General features: G+C 38.7%; 1 protein-coding gene across 1 annotated transcript in view; it reads right to left on the bottom strand.

Annotated features, from left to right (window-relative positions):
- The window catches only part of PPP4R1 (protein phosphatase 4 regulatory subunit 1), a 55246-nt gene that overhangs the window by 11658 nt on the left and 19932 nt on the right, over nucleotides 1-23656 (bottom strand). The window contains exons 3-11 of the mRNA XM_026078806.1: nucleotides 20864-21006; nucleotides 19027-19173; nucleotides 17336-17443; nucleotides 16548-16613; nucleotides 14116-14274; nucleotides 13291-13421; nucleotides 12396-12913; nucleotides 4939-5114; nucleotides 501-596 (exon numbers count right to left, since the gene is read on the bottom strand). Coding sequence (XP_025934591.1) covers nucleotides 501-596; nucleotides 4939-5114; nucleotides 12396-12913; nucleotides 13291-13421; nucleotides 14116-14274; nucleotides 16548-16613; nucleotides 17336-17443; nucleotides 19027-19173; nucleotides 20864-21006 — 1544 coding nt within the window. The remainder of the gene's footprint in view (nucleotides 1-500; nucleotides 597-4938; nucleotides 5115-12395; nucleotides 12914-13290; nucleotides 13422-14115; nucleotides 14275-16547; nucleotides 16614-17335; nucleotides 17444-19026; nucleotides 19174-20863; nucleotides 21007-23656) is intronic.

The raw sequence follows: 23656 nt of genomic DNA, 5'->3' as shown, positions 1-23656 counted from the left end.
AGGAGTAGCAAGAGGGACTGAGGTTCCCTCTAGTGGCATCAGGGTGGTTCAGGGCAGCATAGTTAATACTGAACTAAGCAACAACAGAAAATTCTATACATTAAAATGTTGGCATGGGGGTGGGAGCGGTTCCACTCAAAATATTTAACAAAATACCCGGTTTTCTCAGTAATCCTAATTTCAATTACAGGACAGTTTTGTAGAGAATTAAACTCAATAAAACCAGAGCCTGGAAGTCTAGGACAGTTACTCTCATGTTACAAAACGCTGTCATCTCTTATACACAATTAAAACAGAAGCAACTGCAGAATTAAGCCATTATCTCTAGAAACCCTGAAGATAGTATTTTAAAGAGACCTATTTAAGAGGTTTTCCATATTGTATAGAAAATATACTGTATCGAAAATGATTGGATGAAATGCCTTAAAAAATTTTCCCATATATAAAAAAATCCTGCTTATCTGATCTATGTAGGAAAAACAAAAGTCACTGTCATTTACCTGTACTTTGGATTTTCTTTCTTCTTCAGGGCTGAAACTACTATTAGTGCTCAAATCCGAATCATTATGAATATAGTGAAGAGTAGAATCCATATTCTACTCAAGAGAAAGGAAAAAAAACAGTCACATAAGATACACTCAAGGATTAAACACAAGACAAACATCAAAGTCATGAAGTGCTGCCCTCACCTCAGGGTCTTTTTCTTAGATTAAAAGAATACATGTTTTAATATCAAATACATTTTTGCTATAGCCCCAAATCAAAAGGCCTGTTAGATAAATCTTCCTGTTTTAAATTTAAAACAAAGTCTCCTCTTAGTCTGTGCAATTTTGGCTCTTATGGAATTAAAATCACCATAGGAGATGAGCACCTTTGAGACTATGTTAAGGACAATGCAACTAACATATGGGCCACATTGCTTCTTCCCTGAAGGGAAAATGAGAAAACATTTGCAGTGGATTTAGCTGAATTTGTTGTTCTGGATTTGTGCTAGAAAAGGTCAAAACAAAGCCATCCTTGCACTTAAGAGTAGAAACGGATGAGACTTATGCTGTTGCTCCTTTCCTAAAGGTGATTATGATTATTCCATAATCTCCTCTGCAGATGAGGGGATTATTATGGAGAGCCCTAGTGGGCTATAGTTGTTGACATCACTCTTCGCCTCTCAGCAATTTTTTTTTTTTTTTTTTTTTTTTTTTTTTTTTTACTTTAGCAATCATTCAAGCATCCTGGGTACGCATCTGGGCCCCAAAGACAAAGACCAAGACTTGGAGGCTGTTTCAGATCTCTACAGAGCAGCAGCTGTTTAATACACTACAATACACTGTGTTGCTGAGGGGTTGCAATGTCACTTCCTGTACAAGTGGAGTTTTCCAGACACAATGGGCTTTACATAATCAGCTGTGAATTTCAAAAAGTACGTGATGAATATTTGAGAAGGAGATCAGATTGCTGTCTGGAAGAACAGGACAAAGGCCTTTGCCAGAGATGATCCAAGACATCTATCCACAAATACTGCAGGGTGAGCTCTCAGGGTCAACGTGAACTCCGAGAACAATCCTACTCTACCGAACTGTGCAGTTTGACAACGACAGTTTTCAAGCAAATAAAACTATGAACTTCTGGGAAAAGGCCTCCAGGACCCCCTCTGTCTTGTTTGGTTTAACTTCAGACAGTTACTTTCTCCTCTTCCATGAACTGCTTTCATCTAAGCACTAGGTTGTAATTTTAGTCGCTGAGGTATAGTTACATGTGATAAAGAACAGGTAGAGCTGTGAGGCAAACATGTATGGCTGGCTCTGCAGTCTGAGTCACCTGCCTGCCTTATCTYGCAGCAGCAAGGTGGTGTCAAAGAGCCAGAGAGAGAACAGATCCTCATGTGACTCTGTAACTGAATGYGTCCCACAGCATGCGACTCAACCTATAAAACCTCCAGAGGCTTCATATCTCTGCAGGATTTTGGTTTGCCAGTCACCTCTTCACTGTTTTATCTACTCAGACTTTTTCAGAAATCTGCAAAAGACAGTTTCAGCATTCTCAGAGAGTCACCAGATTCAACCTCTTCCAGATCAAGAAATTATGAGGCAGCTAACACAGAAAAGCCACAGCACTTTCAGTGAGTTGCCCAGGTGTAAGGGACTAGAGGTTAGTGATCCATTCTGCTACAGAAGAAAAGAAAAGACTCCATCTCACAGAGTCTCTGCTACCCTGGCTCTAAAAGACTAACATCTAAAAAAAGTTAAAAATAATACTTTACTGACTGAAGCAAGTTGAACAATTAAATATACAAAAGGGTGACACAGATGGTGACATTTTACCTAGCCACTTTTGAAGTCAAAAATGCCTTCCAAAAGGAAAAGCTGCAGTACAAAGGAACTGCCACATCAGTCAGTATTTAAGTCATGCGGTATCTGTACGCCTGCAGATCAAGTTCAATCTGTACCTCTTCCATGTAACATGCACACACCAAACTGAGCATTACAGAGAGCCAGCACATAAAATTTTAGCAGGAGGGTTTAGTCCGAAAATTTTGTGTACTGGTGAACAACCACTTCTGAGATGCAAAATCTGCATCACGACCTATTAATCTTTTACACAAGGTTTCCTTTAGCTGAGGTGTATCAGAGTTCTGTGGCTGTGCTCCAAAGAGACCCCTGCTCTGTGCCATGGAGCACGCACACAGCCCAGGGGCACCAGGATAAGTGGCACTGGTGCCTCCTGACAACCAGGGCAGGTGGCCAAAACACAAGAGAGAAGAGGCCAGTCTCAGGGGTCCATATATGATACAGTCTCCTGCTGGTTTCCACTCTCATACTTAGAGGTAGGTACTTCCTCCAGACAGATGGGCTGATTTTAGTCTGGTCTCCTTTCTCTTTCTTTTCCTTCCAACCAAAAAACACCACCAACAACGAAAACAAAAAATCCGCCAAATTATTCCTTGCCAGTCCCCGCTCTATGAAAAAACTCCTATTCTTCAATTTTATTTATTTATTTATTTATTCCCAAACCCTGTAGAGAGCATACAACCTAAAGAAAAATCAAGACAGGTGGTTCTTGAGGAAAAAAAAAACAACTACCTTCATACTCAACAAACAAGCTTCATCTATGTACCAGAACYGCACCTGTTCATTTTATTCCATCAGGTATTTTCATTTACATAGAGAAGGCTCTCTTTAACAAGCAGCATTATCTCCTTCAGGAGCCTATACAGCTGCAGAAGAACAAGCAGAGTTTGATTTTGCCTTGTGATATGTGCGCAGAATTGAGAGCKCTGCTTTCAAATATAAAATATATTTATATATAAAATATATAAAAAATATTTTCTGATTTTTGTAAAGCATCCAGTATCCATATCAACTCTTTGCTACATTGAGAATTAAAAAACACCTCTGAAAATCATAGCAGTCTTTTCTGCTAGGGGCAGTGGTCTACTTGCTCAACAGATCACAGCTTGGTTTCCAAATTCTAGGTCACCTCTATGACATCCTTTCACTTGTAAAATGAGGACTTGATTCAGTGCCAGTAATAATCTGCCAGTTCGTTGTTTGTTAAGAGCATTTCTTTAAAGAGTAAAATCTACACATGTAAAGAAAGAATGTAAACCACAAATGGGGTCGGTTCTTTAGCTTTCTGTCAGCATCGTATTCTGTAAAGAAATAAAATGCAGGAACAGATCCCTCTAAATAAACACCACCCCCCTCACCCTCCAAAAATTAGAAGGAGGACAGAGGATTCACACTATCATTTTAAAGGTTAGAATTAGCAAGAAGTGATGACTGATGCTGTGTTAAAGAAACATAACAAGCACTGTATCTATATCTGTGTGTTGTTGGGATTTTGGCAGGGGGGGAGGAGAGGAGAGAAGGTTGCTTCCGTTTTTTTTGGGGGGGGGGGTTAACACATTTGTAATGTTAAATTATGACTGTGTATAAACAGCAGCATCCAAGTAAATGTCACATTTCTCCACCACCAAACGCTTTTGGGCTACAAGGTGGTTGAACAGCTTAGGTGAAACAATAAAAATGACTGATCCTCAGTCATTCCTCTACAGGACCAATGTCAACTCCTAGACTTAAAGACACTTGCCCTTACCAAGCTTTCATCTCAAAATACTGTCTCTCTCTCCCTCTCTATGTATATAGGCAACATGGTTCAACACATTACTTGCTATAGTTTTGCAGAGTATAAATTTGGGAATCACTGCTTTCTACTTAGCTATAGCTTTTAATACCACCAAAGCTTATGGCACTACTTGCAGTGAACAGAGTGGTTTTCACCTAATACACAGTAGAGAACAGAAAACAAGACCATCAAATGCCACAGACTTGCGTGGGGGGGGGGGTGGAAGCTGAAGGAATAGGTGCAACAAACTTTAAGATCTTACTGAGTGCTAGAATCCACCTCCCCTTTCCACAGTCTGCACAACATCCTAGGTCACAGGTCCTGAACTCCTCCCACACAAGCCAGTAAGCTACTGTAAAACCCTTTTACTGGAAACAAAGTATCTCTTTCTCCAGAGGAGGAAAAAAGGTGTGCGTTTGGGGGGGGTTGGAGAGGGGTTGGGGAGGGAGGGATTTGTTTGCTTGTTATCAATAGGGCTCTGTTTTAAAGTACAGCAATTTCACAGTAGTAAACTGCAGTAGCATTAAAATGTCTTAAAATGTGATAGTCACAACAGAGGTTTCAACAGAAACAATTTCAAGAATTTACACGGACAAACACAGAACTGGCAAAAACCAAAAACACCCAACACAACTCATTTTATTTTAGTAGTTAATGCTGCAATACCAGCCAACAAAACCTAACATCATGCTAGCCGAAAGCAGGAAGCATTTGGCTGCAATTATTGCACAAACACAGAATACAGCTCTATTACTGGAATCCTGAAAGTCTACATGAAAAAAAAAAAAAAAATCCAGCACAAAACTTCCTTCTTACCTCAACAGTGTCACCAATTAAAGGCACAATATCACCCAGGATAGGTTTAAAATTCTGTTGGTCTTTAATACTTAGTTCATTCTGTGAGTCTGTTCCCTTGCCAATGCCAACTGTTGTCTCTTCTTGAGGATCCAAATTGGATGCTCTGAGTGCAGCAGACAACACCTCCACTTGTGCTGGATGTAAAAGAGAAAAATACAAGAGGCTGAACTGCAACAAACTTTTTGCCAGGCCACAAATCAACTTTCAGAAGTCCACTAATCAGCTGAAGAATTGAAGAACTGAGTGGCAGCAAGTTTAGCAGTATTGATTTTTAGTAAATCCCACAATGGGGACAACTAACGCAAAAGGAAGGCAGCAGACTCATGGTCCGGTCTTTTCTTAGGTACTCAGCACCACCAGAGTTCAGTGAAACATTGTCCTTAAAGCAGGAAACCCAGGAGTAAGAGATAGCTTTTGTGGCAAGATCAGTTCTTTATGAATCTGGACACATATTAATGGTGCAAAGAGTCTGTGGAACAAAACACATGAACACTAACTCACTGACAAGGTCTTYTGCAGGAGCAGGGGGAAAGAAAGTGAAGGGAAAAGTGATTCAAGTAAAGGTTGAGAACAGGTTTACTCATACAGAAAGCAGCTGGAAATTTCAGTTCCTGGAGGATGCATCTATGTATCCATCTCTCTTTATGGCCATTAAACCTTTTCACAGGAACTCTAAAGCAAGATTTATGTAGGAAGGTCCTAGACCCAAATAACTCTTTTCTATGCAGGATACTTTCTACTCCTTGCATCCTCCACATGAATAATGAAGCCTGCACTATTTGATCTCTTCTTATTCATCAAAAGAAAGAACTAGCACTTCATGCTCTGCTCTGCCATCCACTCTCCTGAAAAAGGTCCAACAGTTTTCAGACTGCTCTGCTTTCCATCCCTCTGCTTCCTGCTAATTACAAAAAAAAGCTGTGTTGAGCAATGTTCCTTGGGTATAGCCTGACCTAAGCAGATCAGGTATCAGAGGCAATCTTAGCTGCAAGCAGCACAGAATTCAGTGTAGACTGATTTACCCTGCCTCCCTCCTTCTCCACTTCTTTCCAAGAAGGTAAGGAGAAGTAATTTTCTGACCCATACAATTTACCCCAGCCATTCAGAAGCTCTGCTCCTCACAGACAAATGGCTTTTCCAAGGTTTCTTAAATGCGAAATTGTGAAATCAAATGACAAACCATGTATTTGCATTTTTAATCTCACTTTGTCACACTCAGCTACGGAATGTGAATATCAGTCTCTAGCCTTTTTGACAGCATTACTAACAAGAATTAAATTTAAAAAAAAAAAGGGGGGGCGCTCAAAGTTGGACTAATTTGTTATCAGAAGAAACAGATATGCAATACATCCATTACAAGAAAAAAATACATAACTCAGCACACTCTTAGTTAGCAAACAATCGTAAAACACACTGCAGGTTAACTGGTCTCTAGGTGGGGTCTGATGAGCAGAAGTAAAGATGAACGTTTTCAACATGCAAGGCTAACTCCATAACTGTGTCAAATTTCTAATAAAATACCTGAAAGATTCTCCTGCTGTAAAATTACTGTAACTCACCTCAGCAGGAAAAACCTACAGTAAGTTAGCAACTTAAAAACAAAACCAGTATCATAATAATACTTCTACCATAAAATGAATCATTACATTAGAAAATATGATTTAGTTTGAACTTACATTCATAAATCACACTACAGTAGTGATTAAAATTTTAAGAATTTTACAGTACAGTTTGTAAGATTAACAAAAGCTTGCTATGACTTTACTACTTGAGTTTTACTTCACTGAGAAGAATAAACTTGAAATTTCAGGCACAAGAGATTAATAAGATCACAATTAGTAAATTTCTGCAAAATTGAAAAGCAAAAACAAAAAAAACATGCAAACTAGATGGTCATTTCAGACCACTTACTAGAGCAAGAAATGGTAACCCAGTTTTCCAGTTCACCGAAAGATGAATGACCTAAAGTCCTTAGATACCTTAAAGTCCCAGTCAAAATGCCAAATGCACAGTCACTATGTGTGCGTGCGCATGTGCGTGTGCTCACACATAGCTCTGGGTGGCTGCCTTGAAGATACCGAAACTCGAGACAGCGTCCTGATGAGCTGTCATCACCACCCCAGGCTCAGGTGCCGGGGCGCATCCCCTCATGATCCCATCATACACAGACAGCCTGAGATCTGTGTTGACACCCTCCTGACCAAAGTTGCTGCTCCTGCCCATCTTCCAGAGATCCTCCCCACAGGCAACGTTTTCCAAAAGTCCTTCAAAAGTACAAGCAAAAGGGCAAGGCTTTCCTTTCACCCAGGATACACAGAGATGCCTTAGAGCTCTTGGGAAACAAGGTTTTCGGAAGGAAGACTAGAAGGGGACTTGCTGGCTAACTAGCTTCCACAACTAAGTTCAGTAAAAACTTGAATTTAAAGGTGCATAAAATACAGAACTCACTGTAAGTAACCCTACCACACTGGTAAGATAAGGTCAATGTTTACTAGATTTTAAACCACATGAACTCTTTTTTTCCTCTGAATTCTGCTTCGGGTGAGAAGCATTCTTCAGCAAGGAATACTTTACCCTGTTGTCTACTGTACTTGCATCCTAAAATAACAGGCATAACTTTTAAATTTAAAACACACTTTTCCTGGCCTTATTAAATATCCTGGTTCTCAGGAAAAAACTACTTTCAGGCTGAATTAACTGGTACAGTGATGCAAGTATTTACAGAAACATAACCTGAAGCATCCAACCAACAGGGATTTTGGAGTTCCTTTAAGACTGTTCTAGTAAATAAGACATTAAAATAAGGAGTTTCTTTTGCCCTTCCTCCTCACCTACTATTTCATTAACAATGTATTTTAGACTGTTACTGCAGGCAGAGCTAGTAGTCTAACATATAAACATAGCTTCTTTTTTTTTTTTTTTAAATAAGGGAATGGGATCAATCCACCTTAAATTCAATTTTTTGCATGTCTGCCAAACCACACATTTGGGCTGTTTTTTCCATATTAGTTCTCCATTTGGCAAAGTAGCCTGTCACTGGCATAAGCAACAGCCCCACAAGCCTGCAACTTAACCTCTCCCTCTTCCCTCAAGCAATAATAAAAAAAGCTGACACTCCATGAATTAAGACTCCCTATACAGAACATAAGGAGATAAAGAAAGCTGAAGCAAGTGTCCTTGGAAACATAAAGAAAGAAAGAAACAGCTGGGAAAAGAAAAGCAACCACTGAAGTAAGTGGAGACAGCAGCCACCTCAAAGAGTTGGAAAAAAATTAAAAGGTGACCAGAATAAAGAACCTATGACAATTTTAAAAGAGCTGGCACTTCAGAGGAATGTACAGGTTTATATCTCCTAGTTCCAGACCCTCAAGATCTCTGGCCAGTGGTCTGGAAAGGTCCTATTAACATTGATTATGTATCACTCCTTAACTTTGCATAGCTTGTATAGCTCTGCTACCCAACAGAGCTTGTCTGCTACAAAACAGGCTCTCTTTATCTTGGTTGCTGACTGCTGAACTGCCCATTACTCAGATTTATCACTTTGGCAACAAGTCAGTTCTGGAAATAAGGCCTCAGGGTAAAGATTTTAGGGAGTAAGACTCACTTAAAGCAGTTCACCCCTTTCTGAGAATGAGATAATGGAAAAAAAATATATGTTCTGTGATGGTTTGCTGGCCACTGTTAAAAAAAAAAAAAAAAGTATTTACTAGAGACCTTGTCAGACTCTACGCCTTGGACCAGGGATTTGCAATGTGAAAGGGAGACTGGTCTGATGATATGGAGGTGCACTGCAGAAAGACAGCAAACAGTCAAATTACAAACATTCCCAAAAAAGAAACAAACAAAGCCCAAAGCTCAGTTCTATATATGTAAACAGTAACTCATACTCAGCAGCCAAACACCTGGAAGACTTGGGTATGCACTGGACAGACTGTACTCTGGGCTGCACAAGCTGAAAATGACTTCCCTGTCAACTGCTCCTCCCCATTGCCATGGTCTGCTGAGGTATCCCCTAAGTATCTTCCTAGCTATCTGTTTCTGCTATCTATCTCTATCTGTAGCTATCTATCTGTATCTTTCTTTATATATCTGTACCTTCTATCCATATCTATATCCCCTACCTATCAGTTCTTAATAAATCCACCATAAAAGATGCAAGGAGGTGAGGAAAGAAGCAACTGAGCACAGTGCAAAAGCGTGAGATGAGACTTGTGAACTAGAGGAACAGTAGTATCCAGACAGGAAGAGAAATGAAAACAAAAAAGTAAACAGGAGCGGAAATACATATGGAGGAAGGGATAAGAGTGCACAGACACAGTGGTTGCCATGCTACCAGCTGAACTCCAGTACCAAACCTTCCCCTTTCTCTGCTGTCAGGGATTGGCTGTGAAACCAGATGGCAAAATGGAAATCAACCACCTCTGCTGATTGCTCCGCAAAAGACAACAGCTTATTACCATCATCAGCTATTCCAATGTCCAGTAATAAAAATTCAGCCTTATCTTAAGATCCTTCAAAAGCCCTGCCAATGACCCAGACCAACATGGTTTCACACAACAGAATTTCATTTTTTGTCTTTAATTTAGAAAGTATTTTCCAAAACAAAACACATTAAGAGAAGGATGCTGAAGTTGCAAAATCAAATTCTGAGAAGTCAAGAAAGGCAAGAATTAAGCTCATCTGAACAACTTAACCTTACTGACATGCGCACAATGTCGTACGCTACAGTCTCGTTCCCAAACTCCACCTTTGCTAACTCACCCCACTTCATTTTGTGATCGCCCTAGGATGTTTGTCCCATTTGCTATAGAAACAGAAGACCTGTAGCTACAAGAGCTGTAGCAGGGCAGGCCTCTGCTCACCCGCCRCAGAGAACACCCTACCATCTGCCCCTGTCCCATGGCTGGGAAAGCACCAATGGAGGCAGGGGCACAGCACAGAAACAGGAATCCAGGAGACAGCAAACCAAAGAAAGTAAGTGCAGAAAAGAGGTTAGAGGGCTTCTTTAAACAAAACAAAACAAAACAAAAAGGGGGGGGGGGACAGAAACAAGAGAGAATTCCTAGCTCACTCTCACTTTGCTCTCAAGAACCAGCCAGTTCACAGTACAAGGCTTGCAAAAAAGTAGTGGCTAGTCTCAGAGGAAAAAAAAAAGACCCCCAACACCATTCATTAAGCAAACTCATTACAAGCAGCCAACAACACAGTAGCCTTCTCATTGGGTATCCCATATAAGTGGCTTGGGACCAGGGCTGTTTGGCAAACACTTGCAAGACCAAGCAAGCTGGAAGTGAAGCAAGATGTGAAATTAAGAAGTTTTATAAAATTGCTATGTACACTGAAAAGAATTAGATTTTGTACTGAATATTTTTATCATCGGTTTGCAAGAACAGTTTTAGATGATAAAGCTGGAAGCATAGATCCTGGTACTGCCATGAGCAGAGAGGTGGACATTCCAGATCACCCCCAGGAGGAGCTGACCTCCCACTTGTCAACAAGCATGGAGTGCAAAGTCCAACATTCAGGCATTAAGTGAACTACTCACAAAATGAAGTCTGGATAGCCACCACTTGTGTGTGTGCTTTAGTATTTCAGAAAAGCATGCAAAATTAATGCACTCATTCTATCAGTTTTGATCTCCATTTCCTTATGCCTCAATCCACTTTGTATAAAATGAAAATAGTAACACCACCAAATCAAAACAGGCATGTCGCAAAGTCCCTGCAGTATTCAGAAGTATTTAGATAGAATAATGAAAGCACAGCCAAGAGGAAAAAAACTGAAACAAGTAGTTAGGCATTCAGTACAGGGTTAAGGTGTGTGTTACACAGTCTTAATGAAATCAAAGGTTTTGAAGGGAAAATAAAGGTGATTGAGTAATTAAGACACCCTCCCCTCCAAAAAAACACCCAAAACTGAAATAAGTGGCACTAGCAAACCTTTCAAACCTTTCCTAACTTGTGGGCACTTGGAACTCATGGTGTTGACAAGCTAGCAACTGTTTTGTTGAACCAAAATGCACATGTTGGTCAACAAGAGCACACAGAACCTCTTTACACCCACTCAAAGAGCAGCAAAATAACCACTCTAAAACAAAACAGACACACACATGACAGAAACAACCACGTAACACAGGAGAGGTCTGAATGTACAAATACTAACCTACATACATCTTCAAAAACCAAAAAATGTTTAAGGTATGTTTTGTAACTGGACAGAACAAGGTTTTACAGACAAACCTGAACAGCAATGAGAGTTTTAAGTGTGCTTCAGAGATGAGTTATTTGAATACTGAGATCACTAGCAAAGCTGACATTTTTTTCTTATCTCTTTCCTTTGGGAGAAAGGGTGCTCACAGCACTCTTAAAGCAAAAAAAGTGTTTCACCTGCTGACTTTATGATGGATTAACTGGAGGCAGCCCAATATGGATTTAAGAGATGTTTTTAGCATATCGCCCAGCTAACAGAATACAGAAAAGTTCAAAGCAGTATCATTTTATTCTGAAATGCCTGTTTTCCACTCTCCACTCCCATTTTTCCTTCCTACTTTTTCTGCTACAGAAGTTTGCTTTCCCCTATGGATTCTTCAGTTCCAGAATAACACAGCTCTCTTCGTTAGCAGTAACTCTGACTTTGTGTTTGTCACCCTTGAGCTTGATGTGCCTCAGGACTTACTCAGCATATGAGTGCCAAGAGAAACATATCACCATTAGGTATGTGTGAAACAGCCAAGTCATTTTAGCCCAGGACACGTCTCTGAGATATTCCTCCACCAGCTAGTCTACTGATGCCCTTCTCCACTCTTCAAGGGTTTTTAAAATGGAAGATGTGCATTCACTTCAAGAATTCAGTTTGGATCAATTCTCAGCTTGACCCCAACTTACTCATGGTACACTTAAGCAGACAAATGAGACCGAAATAATGAAGATCTTCTAGAAAAACGGAAAAGACTAATTCCTTAACAATAAAATGGATAATTAATAAAATGAAAGACTCACACATTTATCATGCTTTGATATTTAGAAGAAAAAAAATCTGCCTTCCTGTTTTGCATGTATGCTAACAAAAAAATTCAATTCCTGATTCACAGCTTATACCATTGAACCACCTATTTGATTATACTGTCAAAATAGGCAGTCAGAAGTTTACACACTAAAGTCTGCACTAACTGTATGTGCACCCAGTTTATGGAAGGAATCATACTACCTTTAAACAGTTTTGCCAAAATACAAGCCCCCTTTTGGTTCATCATCACTTTTCCCCAATTAAATCAAAGTAGATACAATCTCTTGGAGGACCAGGAGAAAGTACTTTCTCTGACTGCTGTTAAGAAAGCCAAAGGTTAAGGCCCAAACTGCTAAAGCAACATATGTGCATCTCCAAATATTAGAAATGCTTCAGTATCTTTACTATACCTTTAACATCTGGATCATCTATATGGGGCTCCAAGTTTTCTATCATTTCTTCCAATTCTTTCCTCGTTGCCATGGGAATGTTTGGGGACACTGGCATAGCGAGTTCCTGAATTTCTCTATTGAGTATTATCTCAGAAGTCTGCTGAAGCTCCAAGTCAATATCTATTTCAGGAAGTGGAGTCCTCCAGAAATGGAAAGAGTTATACAATTCCTGCTCTGAAAGAGAGGTTTCTTGTGAAATCAGCCCAGCCTCCCGCAGTCTTGCTGTACAGTGGTGAGAACTTCGCTCATTCTCATCGGCCATTTTCCCACAAGACTCTGAAGACAAAGTGCAATGAAAGGATGACTCAGTCTGGAAATCACTTTCCCTCTGGGAGCTGTTTGACATTGCATTTTGATCTTCCACAGCATTTTCAAGTTCTGGTGCAAATTCATCATTACTGACATGTGAAGAYAGATCCTCTGTCCTATTGTGCTCATCCTCTGTCATGACTTCTTCTGTAATCCTGATCTGTTCACTGTTGAGTACCAAAGCAAACAGACTATTTAGAAGACAAACATAAAGAAGATACAAGTCGCAAACATAGATGCTCATGAAAATTCATACTCATGCTATCAGCTTGTTATTTATGGAACTAGACTTACTTAACAGCATAGCAAAATAAATAAGGTATCCTAAATTACTGAATAGTCCTGTATTTTTAGCAGGTCACTGAAGATTCCAGTAGTCCTTTTAGTAAGACAAAAAGTTCCAGGCTCTTTTTCTTTTTTACTTACCAAAATAATCAGTTTATATAGGAAAGTTGACTTTCTTAACCTGTGGTTCATACAGGRAAAAAAAAAAAAGAAAAAGAAAAAAAGAAAAAAAGATCTGCAAATTTAGCAAATTCCTTACCTATTTTCCTGTGCAGAACCATGTTCCTCTGGGTTTTTACCCTCTTCTTCTTTAAAATACTGGCCACTGCTGGATGGGTTAGCAAAAGTTGATATGAAAGGTCCCAGAGACTGAAAGGCAGCTTGACGGACCTAKTAGAAAGGGTCCCAGAAAAAACAAATCATATAAATACTGCTGTCTTACAGGACATGAATAACTGCTACTAGGAGTTGGAAGGGTCATGAATCTACTGAGGAGAGCAACAGCAGACATTCTGTCTGGAAACAGTCAGCCAGCTGTATACATAAAGCACAGGTCACAACCAAAGAAACCATTTCTATTTCTGATTAATTCTGCTAGATTATGACTTGTGTGACTTTCCAGGATCCAAGAGCTCAAATGCTCCTGTGCAGCCAGACCTCCTTTTGGCTCTGGAAAGTGGTCTGCTCTCTAGTGAACTTAACAATGTTTGAAGAGTAGATTTTCAAGACAAGGAAAGGAGGTGGTAGAGAGCCTAAAGAAATATAAATAAATCATATCTAATTTCCACTTGTTTTGATGACTTTTAATAATGTTAAGTAACAGGCAGTTCTGTASCTAAGAAAAGCTGTCCCAGTGACACAGTGTTGGGTTTTTTTTGTTTGTTTGTTTTTCAAATCTGCAACAGTAAGAATGTGAGGAAACCCTTATGCACATTGACAAACCAATCATTCTGACAAGAATCTTGCATCAGGTACATGAAACAAGTTATGTCATCCATACCTATGGGAAAGAGTTCTATATGTAGTACCACAGTAAAGAAATTATGCTACAACAGCTATTTAAGAAGTAAAAAGCAATTCTTACCCATCGTGAAGGATCACTAACTAAATTAATAAAAAGCGCTGACAATTTTGTCCGCCGGACTTCCTGTGATGTTGCACAAGAAACTGCCATGAAGCATTCAGCACAGGCTTTCCGAACTCCCCACACATTATCAGAACAAAGCTGGAAAAACCTCGGCAGCTGTTCAGAACACAGTGAGTAAGTCTGCAAGTTTTAACAGGTAGTACTTGTTGCAAAGCAAGTTCTTTTCTCATATTCATTTCCTTCATCAAGTTCTCTGCTGTCATAGTCACAGATATACTAGTTTAACATTTACAAGACAAGGAACACACGTTCAACAGTGCCACCCTTTAAATTAATTGTCCTTGTATTACTTATGGATAGAGACAAAAATGTGCACCTATCTGAAAAATAGCCAGAAAATACCAACTTTCTCACCTGATTTACATCCAAAAAAAAAATTCCTCCAAAAATATCCCCAAACCCAGAAAACCTATAAGGTGACAATTTCTCTTCTTTACACCATTCTTTTAAAGCAGGTAACATTAAAAGGGACACAAACATAAACAAGTGCATTAACATTATACCTATCAGAGGCCACTTGAAATTATTAGATTCCCACTGAAATGCAAGAGAAGAGCATCTTCAGAAAGAAGGAAAACCTTTCTTTTCTAGTTAAACTTCTCATTGGTAGATCTAACATTCTCTTTCACCACCTACTCTATAATGCAGGATCTGAGCCGCATGGAGGAATAGGGGAAACGGAAACACCCCATTTGGTGAACGAGAAACAGGTTTTAACGGAGCAGTGGTTTTACTAGTAAAACAAGCATTTTGAACATACTCGGTGCTTGGGTCTTGGGTCTTCTGGAAGTACTGGTAAGAATGAAATAGTGGACAGAATGCAGGTGAGGCAGTCAAGGGCAAGCAGGTCATCACATGGTTGCCCTCCTTTGCAACAGGCAATGTGGTAACATGCAAGCAATATGATGACTGTCACCACAGTCCTGTTTTCAGTTACTGATGTTCAGCTGTTGCTACTTTCTGCAGTGAAGTTTTCTGGACTTTGCTTCTGATTATAAAAAGAACTTACATTGCAAAATTAAGTTTTATCTAAAGCCACTCAGCTTTTCTTTATAGCCCAAGAAAAGCAGAAAAAACACTTTCTGTTATGGAAAGAGACAACCAACAGCCAAATGTTATTGTTTTGCCATAAATAATCATCAATTTTTTTTTCCATAGTCTAATTGCAGCCTCTACAAGGTTTTAATCCAAATTGTATCACTACGAAGAAGGTATCTGTGTGGGAAAAATCAATTTACATCCCTAATCAAGAAGCATAGAAGATGTAAATCTGGGTTATGGTAAAGATAATGCAGTATCAAATGGCCTGAATCACACAGTAACTAGGGAAAAATGCTGCAACTGTTGTAAGAATGTAAGAGATGCCTTGAGGGTCATACCAGGCCCACCTAGCCCAGTACCACACCTACAAGAGGCTGCAGAGCCTCATGTTGAAGTTGCGCCTGCATTTACACTCTCCCCATACAAGGCTCCCAATAACTCATAGTACAAACTCATCATCCTCCTTTGGCCCTGGGCAAACTCGCCATTCACATCACCAAGAGGAGAAAACTTGAAAAGGGATCCCAGAGACTGTCCAGATTTCTGCTCCCCAGCCCTGTCATCTCTCCAAGCCCAGTGATATCCACCAGTTCCTTGGACACACTGAGGGAATGGTGTGCACTGTTAAGAATCCTCTGCTCACTGCCCCATCTGGTTCCTTTTTTTTCCATTTGGAGCCCATAGCTCTTCCCTTTACTTCATTTACAATCATCCAGATTCACTTATTTTCTCTTTCTTTTCCTTTAGTTCCCTTCTCCTCCTTCCCAGGCAGGGCCATGAGGCTTTGTTATAGTCAGGAGACCTGACCTTAAAAGAAGAAATCAAGCAACATCACCATTAAGAGATGTTATTTAGAGACCACATGAGACTGGCCACTCCCAGCAGCCTAATCCCGTCACACTCCTCCAGCATCCACAATCCTTCATTGTGTTACAAACATTAGAAGACACATTCCTACCGTTCTGCTGTCCATTAATTTGCCTAGTATCATTCTGAATTTGCTGATACTCTCTGCCTCCACAACCTTAAGTATTTTACTTGTTTTCATACATTCTCCTAGCTCCAGGATTGAGCACCTGCCAGCTCCAGTTTGTGTGACTTGGTGAGTAAAAGTTCTGCATTCACTTTAATCATCTTCAAGATTTTGTAAATCTCAATTGTAACCTCACATTAGCCTTCTCTCCAAATTGAAGAGTCCCAGCACTTTTGTCTCGCCTTATTAGGGGAATGTAGCAGTTTGCCTAATCATTTTAGCTGCTGTTCTCTGTACCTTGTCCAACTCTATTACTGACTTGTATTAAAAAAGAATCCTGTAAGAAATGACTTACCAGCATTTCTTCAGTGGCTTGCTGCCCAACCACACTGCAGATATCTCCAAAATTGGCTGCACATACCTTGTAGAGAAAAAACAGAAATAAACCACTAAGAACATAGTTTTACAAGAGCAAACAAAGTCAAAGGAAAATAGAAACAGCTTTTAAAGTCAAACAAAACAATTTCTGGTGCTAACTCAGAATCAGCCACTTCCCTATTCCATCAATCTCTATGATTAAGAAACTAAAAATTATTTTGATCTTTTCATGCTTAATCAGCCATTTTTAACCATGAAAGGAATCATCCCAACAACTAGGTGAAAGGAAAGGAGGATAAAACACATTAAAAGTGCTATCAAATGAAACAGCACAAATATTTAAAAAGTAATAAGCTGTGCAATGGCACAGCGAAACCACAACACACAACACCTGAATTCCATGATGGCATATTAGTTTATTTCATCTTAACAACCATCTTTAATTACATCTACACACACTGCTATGAGCTCAGGTAGCTGATACTGTATCAGTTACAGGTGGTGCACATTTTCATGGCTACTTACACAATCATAAGGACAAGTAGCTTTTTTTTAAATAATAAAAGCAGGAACTCCAGAGTAAAACTCAGCATCAAACATAAAATCTGTGGAAATGAGAGCCACAAAGAAATCTCATAGCTTTTACTTTACAGTTGCCAGAGGTGACAACCAAGAGGAAAAAAAAATCATTTTAGACAAATGCAAGTTTTAAGTTGATGACACTCCTTTAACAGATGATCTGAACCAGATGGTGATAATTCATACCTTACGAACATGAAACATTCTGCAGTCACAGCACATCTCACAAAACCTAGGAAGAACAAGTCTTTCTGTGATGTCCTTTCCCACCATGGAGGCCATTTTGCACATTATCTAATGGCAAAACAGACACTAATTAGGAAAGCCTACACAACACAATGTCATGTCAGTTTTACAGAGGATTACACAGAGGATTTTTACATTTACTTTTCATTCCAATATACATTAATTTTATTGAAAAATGTGGAAAATATCCCCTAAATCCAGAGTTTTAATTGAAAAGGTTTGGTCGCTTGTGTAAAAAGCATTTATTTCTTTTTACCCTCCCGCTGTCACAATGCAACACAGTTTGAGAGGACAACAGGCTTTCGTCAAGCAAACTAAATCAGAATCCTAACTAATGGAGATAACTGAGCTTTCAGAAATTACTCTCTCATATCTTTCCAAACAGACTTAGAAGTATCCAACAAATAGMCAAGTACAGCATTCTCTCATTATTCCAGCACTTAAGGAATTATTTCTTGACAATTAACAGAAAATTAACAACAGTGAAAATGGTTGAGTTACTTCTACAGCTTCTGTATGACTTAAAATTATTTTGCACTTATCATCATCACTCATCTATAATTCCCTAACATAAAATTACTGWAAAAGTGTATTATATCAAAAAAGTGATAGCATTTACTTCTAACTGCTCTTTCATTATGATTTTTACTAACACTTTTTTAAAAAGGAGGTAATTGAACAGAATTTTATAACACTCCCAGTCATATTGGTAGAAYTATTTAAATTTATTTTCCTATGATAATAAAAGATCATTTTCTAACCTCTAAAAAACAATGAAGATGGGTAAAACAATTTCTGCTTTGATTCTCTTATGTACTTTTATATCTATCAGCTTCTTTCAGAAAGTACTACAAATTTGGTGCCAAGTGCAATAGTGCCCAGTCTGCCTGTTGTTTATAAGCAGAGCCACATTACGAAAGTAAAATATTAGTGAGGTCCTAGCCTCCCCTCCCTCACCCCAATTCACCCAGCATAAAACCATCAATGTAAACTGCAAAATTTAAGGCGAACATAAGGAAGCACATCACCTCTGGCATTCCTCTTTTATAAATTAACTCATTAATTTGCTTACTATTTTAATTCCAGGCATAAGAACTTTTTTAATTACCAAAGTTGTATCTAAAGCAAACAGCTGAGTTAGTCAACTTAGCTGCTTATTACTTTTTCCAATACAACATTAAAGAAAAAAAAAACAAATCAATAAAGAGAACAGATATAAAGCAAAGACCAATAAAAGGCAAGCTTCAAGGATTTTCCACTGATGGAAATTTTCCATGCATGCAATTTAAATCCCCACATAATAAACAAACAAGCAAAAAATCCAAAAAGCCAACAACAGTGGATGCTTCATGAGTCAATAAAGTTAATCTCTTGTGCTGCCCTGTCCAGGTGGGGTTTTGGGGAGGGTTTTTTGTTTGGTTTGTTTCAGGGCAAACATAAGCTATTTAATTCAAATCCAGCCTTGGTTGAGTGCAAGACAGCATGGAAAAAGTTACAGATTAGTTACAGATAGCAATATAAATTTTCTTCTCTTTCTAACACCACATTGAGGTCATTCTTGGAGACACCCCTAAGCATCACTGAGTTCAAACAAACTTCAGACGGTGTAATTTGGTATCGCTATTACTTACAGCCACAGCTTCCGTCTTCACATCATCATTGCTGTCTGGAGCCGTCAGTTCTATCAGAACAGGACATACTTTGGTCTCCACATCGTATCTCTCTATGAGTTCTTGCTCCAATAGAACTAGTAATGCTGCCTGGCTTGTTTTTCTTACCTATCATAAAAAGACAAAATTGGACCAAGAAGTTTAAGGAGACTTGGGGAGGCAGGGAGGGAAAGAAATACGTGTCCTAGCATTTTGAAGTTGTACCTATACACTGCCACACCCCTACACTAATGGCACTGAGAGAGTGCACATATGCTCTTAAAGCACTTTTTCAAACATTGCGTATTTGAAACAAAAAACATCAGATTAAGGAACATGTGCATATTGTAAACTAATGCAATGCTATTATAGAAGTGTCCATCTACATATTTCCTAAAAGACAGGACAGCAGTGCCCCCCCCCCAAAAAAAAAGCACTCATAGAAAAGCTAGCGCAGTACATAAAGAAAAGCAACACAGCAAATGGGGAATAACACATTTCTATGGAACATAAGTTTTATCAAACAAATCCTCTTTTTCTGAGATAACCGAGTCTGACTGATAAGAAGTAACTGCATTTATTTTGAATATATTTTAACTTCTGAAAGACAATTTTGCTCAGTCCCACCTGGCAAAAAACTATACAAAAAATGAGGTAACCATTTTTAATTGACTTAGTATGTGACTAACTACTACCTCTCAAAAAGTAATGCACAGAGGTAAGAATTATCCAGCAGGATTGTTTCTAGGGAGATTAGTCCTTAACATTATTCATTATCTGTATACCTAGCACTGACAAATGCGAGGTCATGCACCTGCTGATCATCTGGAAGAAATTCCAAAAGTTACTGGTAGAAGTTAGCATCTGATTCAGAAGTCGGTGGACTTATAGAGAACAATCTATGTAATTTGAGAATACAGGCTTATTTGTACTACATGAACTTATCATTGATAAACTAGGTCATGCATCTTGGAAGAAAAAAAAAACATCACATAAGACAACGTATTCTGCAATGTGGTAATTTTGAAAAGACATTCTGAAATCACTATTTGTAAGCAAACAAGCCAAATGAGCTATAAAGTGTCCACAGTGGTTAAGAGGATGAACAGAATCACTGAATCTGTAAGCAATATATCAAGCAAAAGCACGGTTGTTATATTATATATGAATTAGCAAAACCACTACTAGAAAAATATGCCTAGGTTTGGTACCTGTTCTTAAATATTGAAAACCTGGAAAGGGGTGAGAAGAAAAGTGACTCAAATTCAGAGGCCTAAAATACACATCCTTCAAGTAATGTACCACATAGGATTAATCTACTCTGTAATCAGTGAAATGACTTGTAGAAGCCTAGAGAAAGCTTTAGACGAGCTAATTCAGACATGCAGAGAGACAATCCATACAAAGCTCAGTGCAAACTGAGCTTTCAAAACAGAAGTTATTGGATTGACATACAAATAACTGGGTATGAAGGTAGGTAATGGCCTTAAAAAAAATAGAATTATACCAAGAAATGAGTCTTTTTTTGTAGCTACTTTCCCTTTTTACAAGGGAAAGTAAAATATGTAAGCTTAGAAAAATAACTGTGTTTGATTTTGTCCAGAAAGACTTAATATCAGATAAAAGCCCCCAAATTAGAACAGATCACATTATTAAAAAAATCCAACATTTTTTCAACTAAGTTTAGAGTGCAATGTATTTCAAGTCATTCATAACCTTATTTACTCCAAAATATTAAACATTTGTATGATCCTAAATTATTTAAGTTGAAAAGTGCACACTATGTATTTTCAACTAGCTATTTCTAAAAGACACTTACCTGATTATTCTGGTCTGCAAGGTACCGTACTACAATAGGCAGTAAGTATTTGGAAAAAGCATATGGGATTGAAGGTCTATTTTCTTGACAAAACATAGCAATATGAGGCACCTGTTCCATCAGTTCTGCCCGCACCGTTGGCTCTGTCAGGGTCAATAAATAAATAAATAATAAAAAAGCACTAGAGATGTTAACAAGTACACTGCCAGAATAACTTTTTACAGTCCCACACAAAAAACATGATCTGAAGTTTTTACATCGGCATGTTTATGTTGAGTTTCATTTTGATAGGAACCACCTTTCTACAAACCCAGGTACAAGTACATTATGTACTGCTGAACTGCTACAAGAGACTGGGTCCACACTCCCAGTAAAAATGAAAAAGAGGTATAAAAGAGCAAGCCACCAAGAATTATGAGCACCAGAAACTCTGTTCAAACTCCCTACAGCCATCACCTACTTCCAAGAAAGCTGCTAAGCAGAAGGCCAACCCAACACCGATACTACTCTGAGAAGAAAAGAATCGAGGAGGCTCCTAGCCACAGCCTCTCATATGGGAAAGATTCCACTAAGCAGAACAGCCAGTCACAACCCACATCATCCTTCTCATTCTTTGCTTTTTAAGGCTACTGATATTTTTGTCAGATTGAAACAGTCACATATCTTCCAGTTGCTTCTGGAAAACCTTTTAGGGTTTTTTTTCCATCACAAAGTTGGTGACCACTTCAAAAATATTTGATTTTTTTTAATTGAGAAAGTGGTACACTACTTGAATGAATCCTAATCCCCTGCAGAATGTGCACATCTGTTTGGAGGATGAGAGGAGGAAAAAAAAAAAAAGCGTGAATTAAATCCCAGCTGAATATTAAGAGCATCTTCAGTTTAAGTATTAGGTCATTATCACAGGCCTATGGTCCATCTGTGCACAGGAAAAGAAAAAAGGGGGGAGGGGAAAGAGGGGGGAAAAGAAAAAAAAAAAAAAGAAAACCGAACTCCTTTCAGACCAAAGTGCTTGGTATTTCTGTCCTTACATAATCTGCTGACATCTGTGGTTACTATCAGAGAATTGATTGCCTACAACAACATGTAATGAAGACCCGTCAATTACTCTCAAGTTACAGTAATCTGATCTACAGCATTTTACAAAATAATCAAATATGTACTGCTCAGAGATTGTGTCCCCCTTACTAAATTTTTACATATGAATTGTTCAGGTAAAACTTAATGGCATGACGAGAGCCGTCGTACTTAGAATAGCTGTAATTAACGTGCAACACTTAAAATACAGCCTTTTGCCAAATAGGAACACGTAACTTGCATTTGTATTTAACACAGCCAACGCATGCAGCAGTTAGCCTTCTTGAAAATTGGTTGAAAGTGACAACTTAGGCCTGAACTAAACAAAAAAAGATAAGGCAAATACCATGCTTTGTGTAGTCTCTTCACTGAAGACAACGAAGACAACAAAACAGGTCACAGCATACAAAGTAGTAAAATACCTATTGGCTCCATTTCTTTGGATATACACTAAAGTTAATTTTGTTACAGAAAAAACATAAAAAATGTTCTGCGAAGTTTAGGAACTGCTGACAAAGTCCAAAATAAAAGATGAAGTCCCAGATAAATCAGGAATGAATAGGTTGGCTGTTCACACTACTGAAAAAAAGTCTCCTAGTCTGCTCTATTTCTCTTCCTAAAACATTAAATAACTTCTGTCATTTACAGTCTTACTAAACGTAAGATGTTCTGAAACACATGCAGGTTGAAAACCATGAGCATACACACAAGCACCTAAGGAAATCAGATCCTAAAGAAGGCTACTAAAACTATGTTTTCAAGTTTTATCAAAGTTGAACTAATGAAAACCAACAGACAACAAAAGGCTTAGATTCTAGTTTGGTGGCACAAAGCATGTCAATGGACAAAAATAACCATCTGTTAACATCTGTTAAGAGTTAATTTTGACATTAATTTTGAAAGAGAAACTCTACACATCATATTTATGTGAGAAAAAAATACTACTAGTAGTAGTTTTTCCAAAAAAATGTAGTCAGAGAATAAAAAGTTATTATCTTCAGTCTAATTTTCTAATAAGAGCTTATAGCACCTCCTACTATTAAAGTTGCCTGGTACTTCCAATTATAAAAACTCATCTTTCACTTGCTTACAAAAAATTGCCAAAACAGCCATTAGAACACAAGTGGCATGAAGTTTTCTTAAGGGGGGGGGGGGAAGTAGATGAGCTCTCTAGACTAAAGCTGGTAAACCAGCTATTTTCCTCTGATGCTAAGTTCTGGTCCTCTTATATGGCAAGGCCTAGTTTCTTCACTTTTGGAAGAATGGCTTTGAAATGTGACAGAGAAGGGAGTCCTTTTGCATCAGGAAGGTGCTTCTTCCATCTGCATAAAAACTTGCCCAAAGGTGGCTAAGCTAAAAGGCCTTGAAACACCCTCTGTTTCCATGCTCAGTACCTGACAGAGGTTACAGCAGCTACAAATTGAAGGGTCCTTCCTCGCTGAGCACATTTCGGGTTCGAGAAAGTCATCACCACTGTGGACAGACTATACACAGCCCCTCTCCCAGGAACAACTCTCTTGAATACGCGGCAGATGAACCATCCTCAGAGCAACTGAGGAGGTGCTATTCCAGCACCACCAGACTAAGCTGAATGCCTGCTCCAGCCAGGAAGAAAACCACTGAGCATAAAGATAGACAGGCTTCCTGTAACTCCCTTCCTAGTACCCAGGCAAAGCAACAGAGGAAAAGTGTCCAATTCAAAGCCAGAAAGCACAA

This window comes from Apteryx rowi, unplaced genomic scaffold (assembly GCF_003343035.1).
Source record: "Apteryx rowi isolate R43461 unplaced genomic scaffold, aptRow1 scaffold_489, whole genome shotgun sequence".
Lineage (NCBI taxonomy): Eukaryota > Metazoa > Chordata > Aves > Apterygiformes > Apterygidae > Apteryx > Apteryx rowi.
Note: the sequence above shows the minus strand (reverse complement) of the source record. Positions and strands in the feature narration are given on the sequence as shown.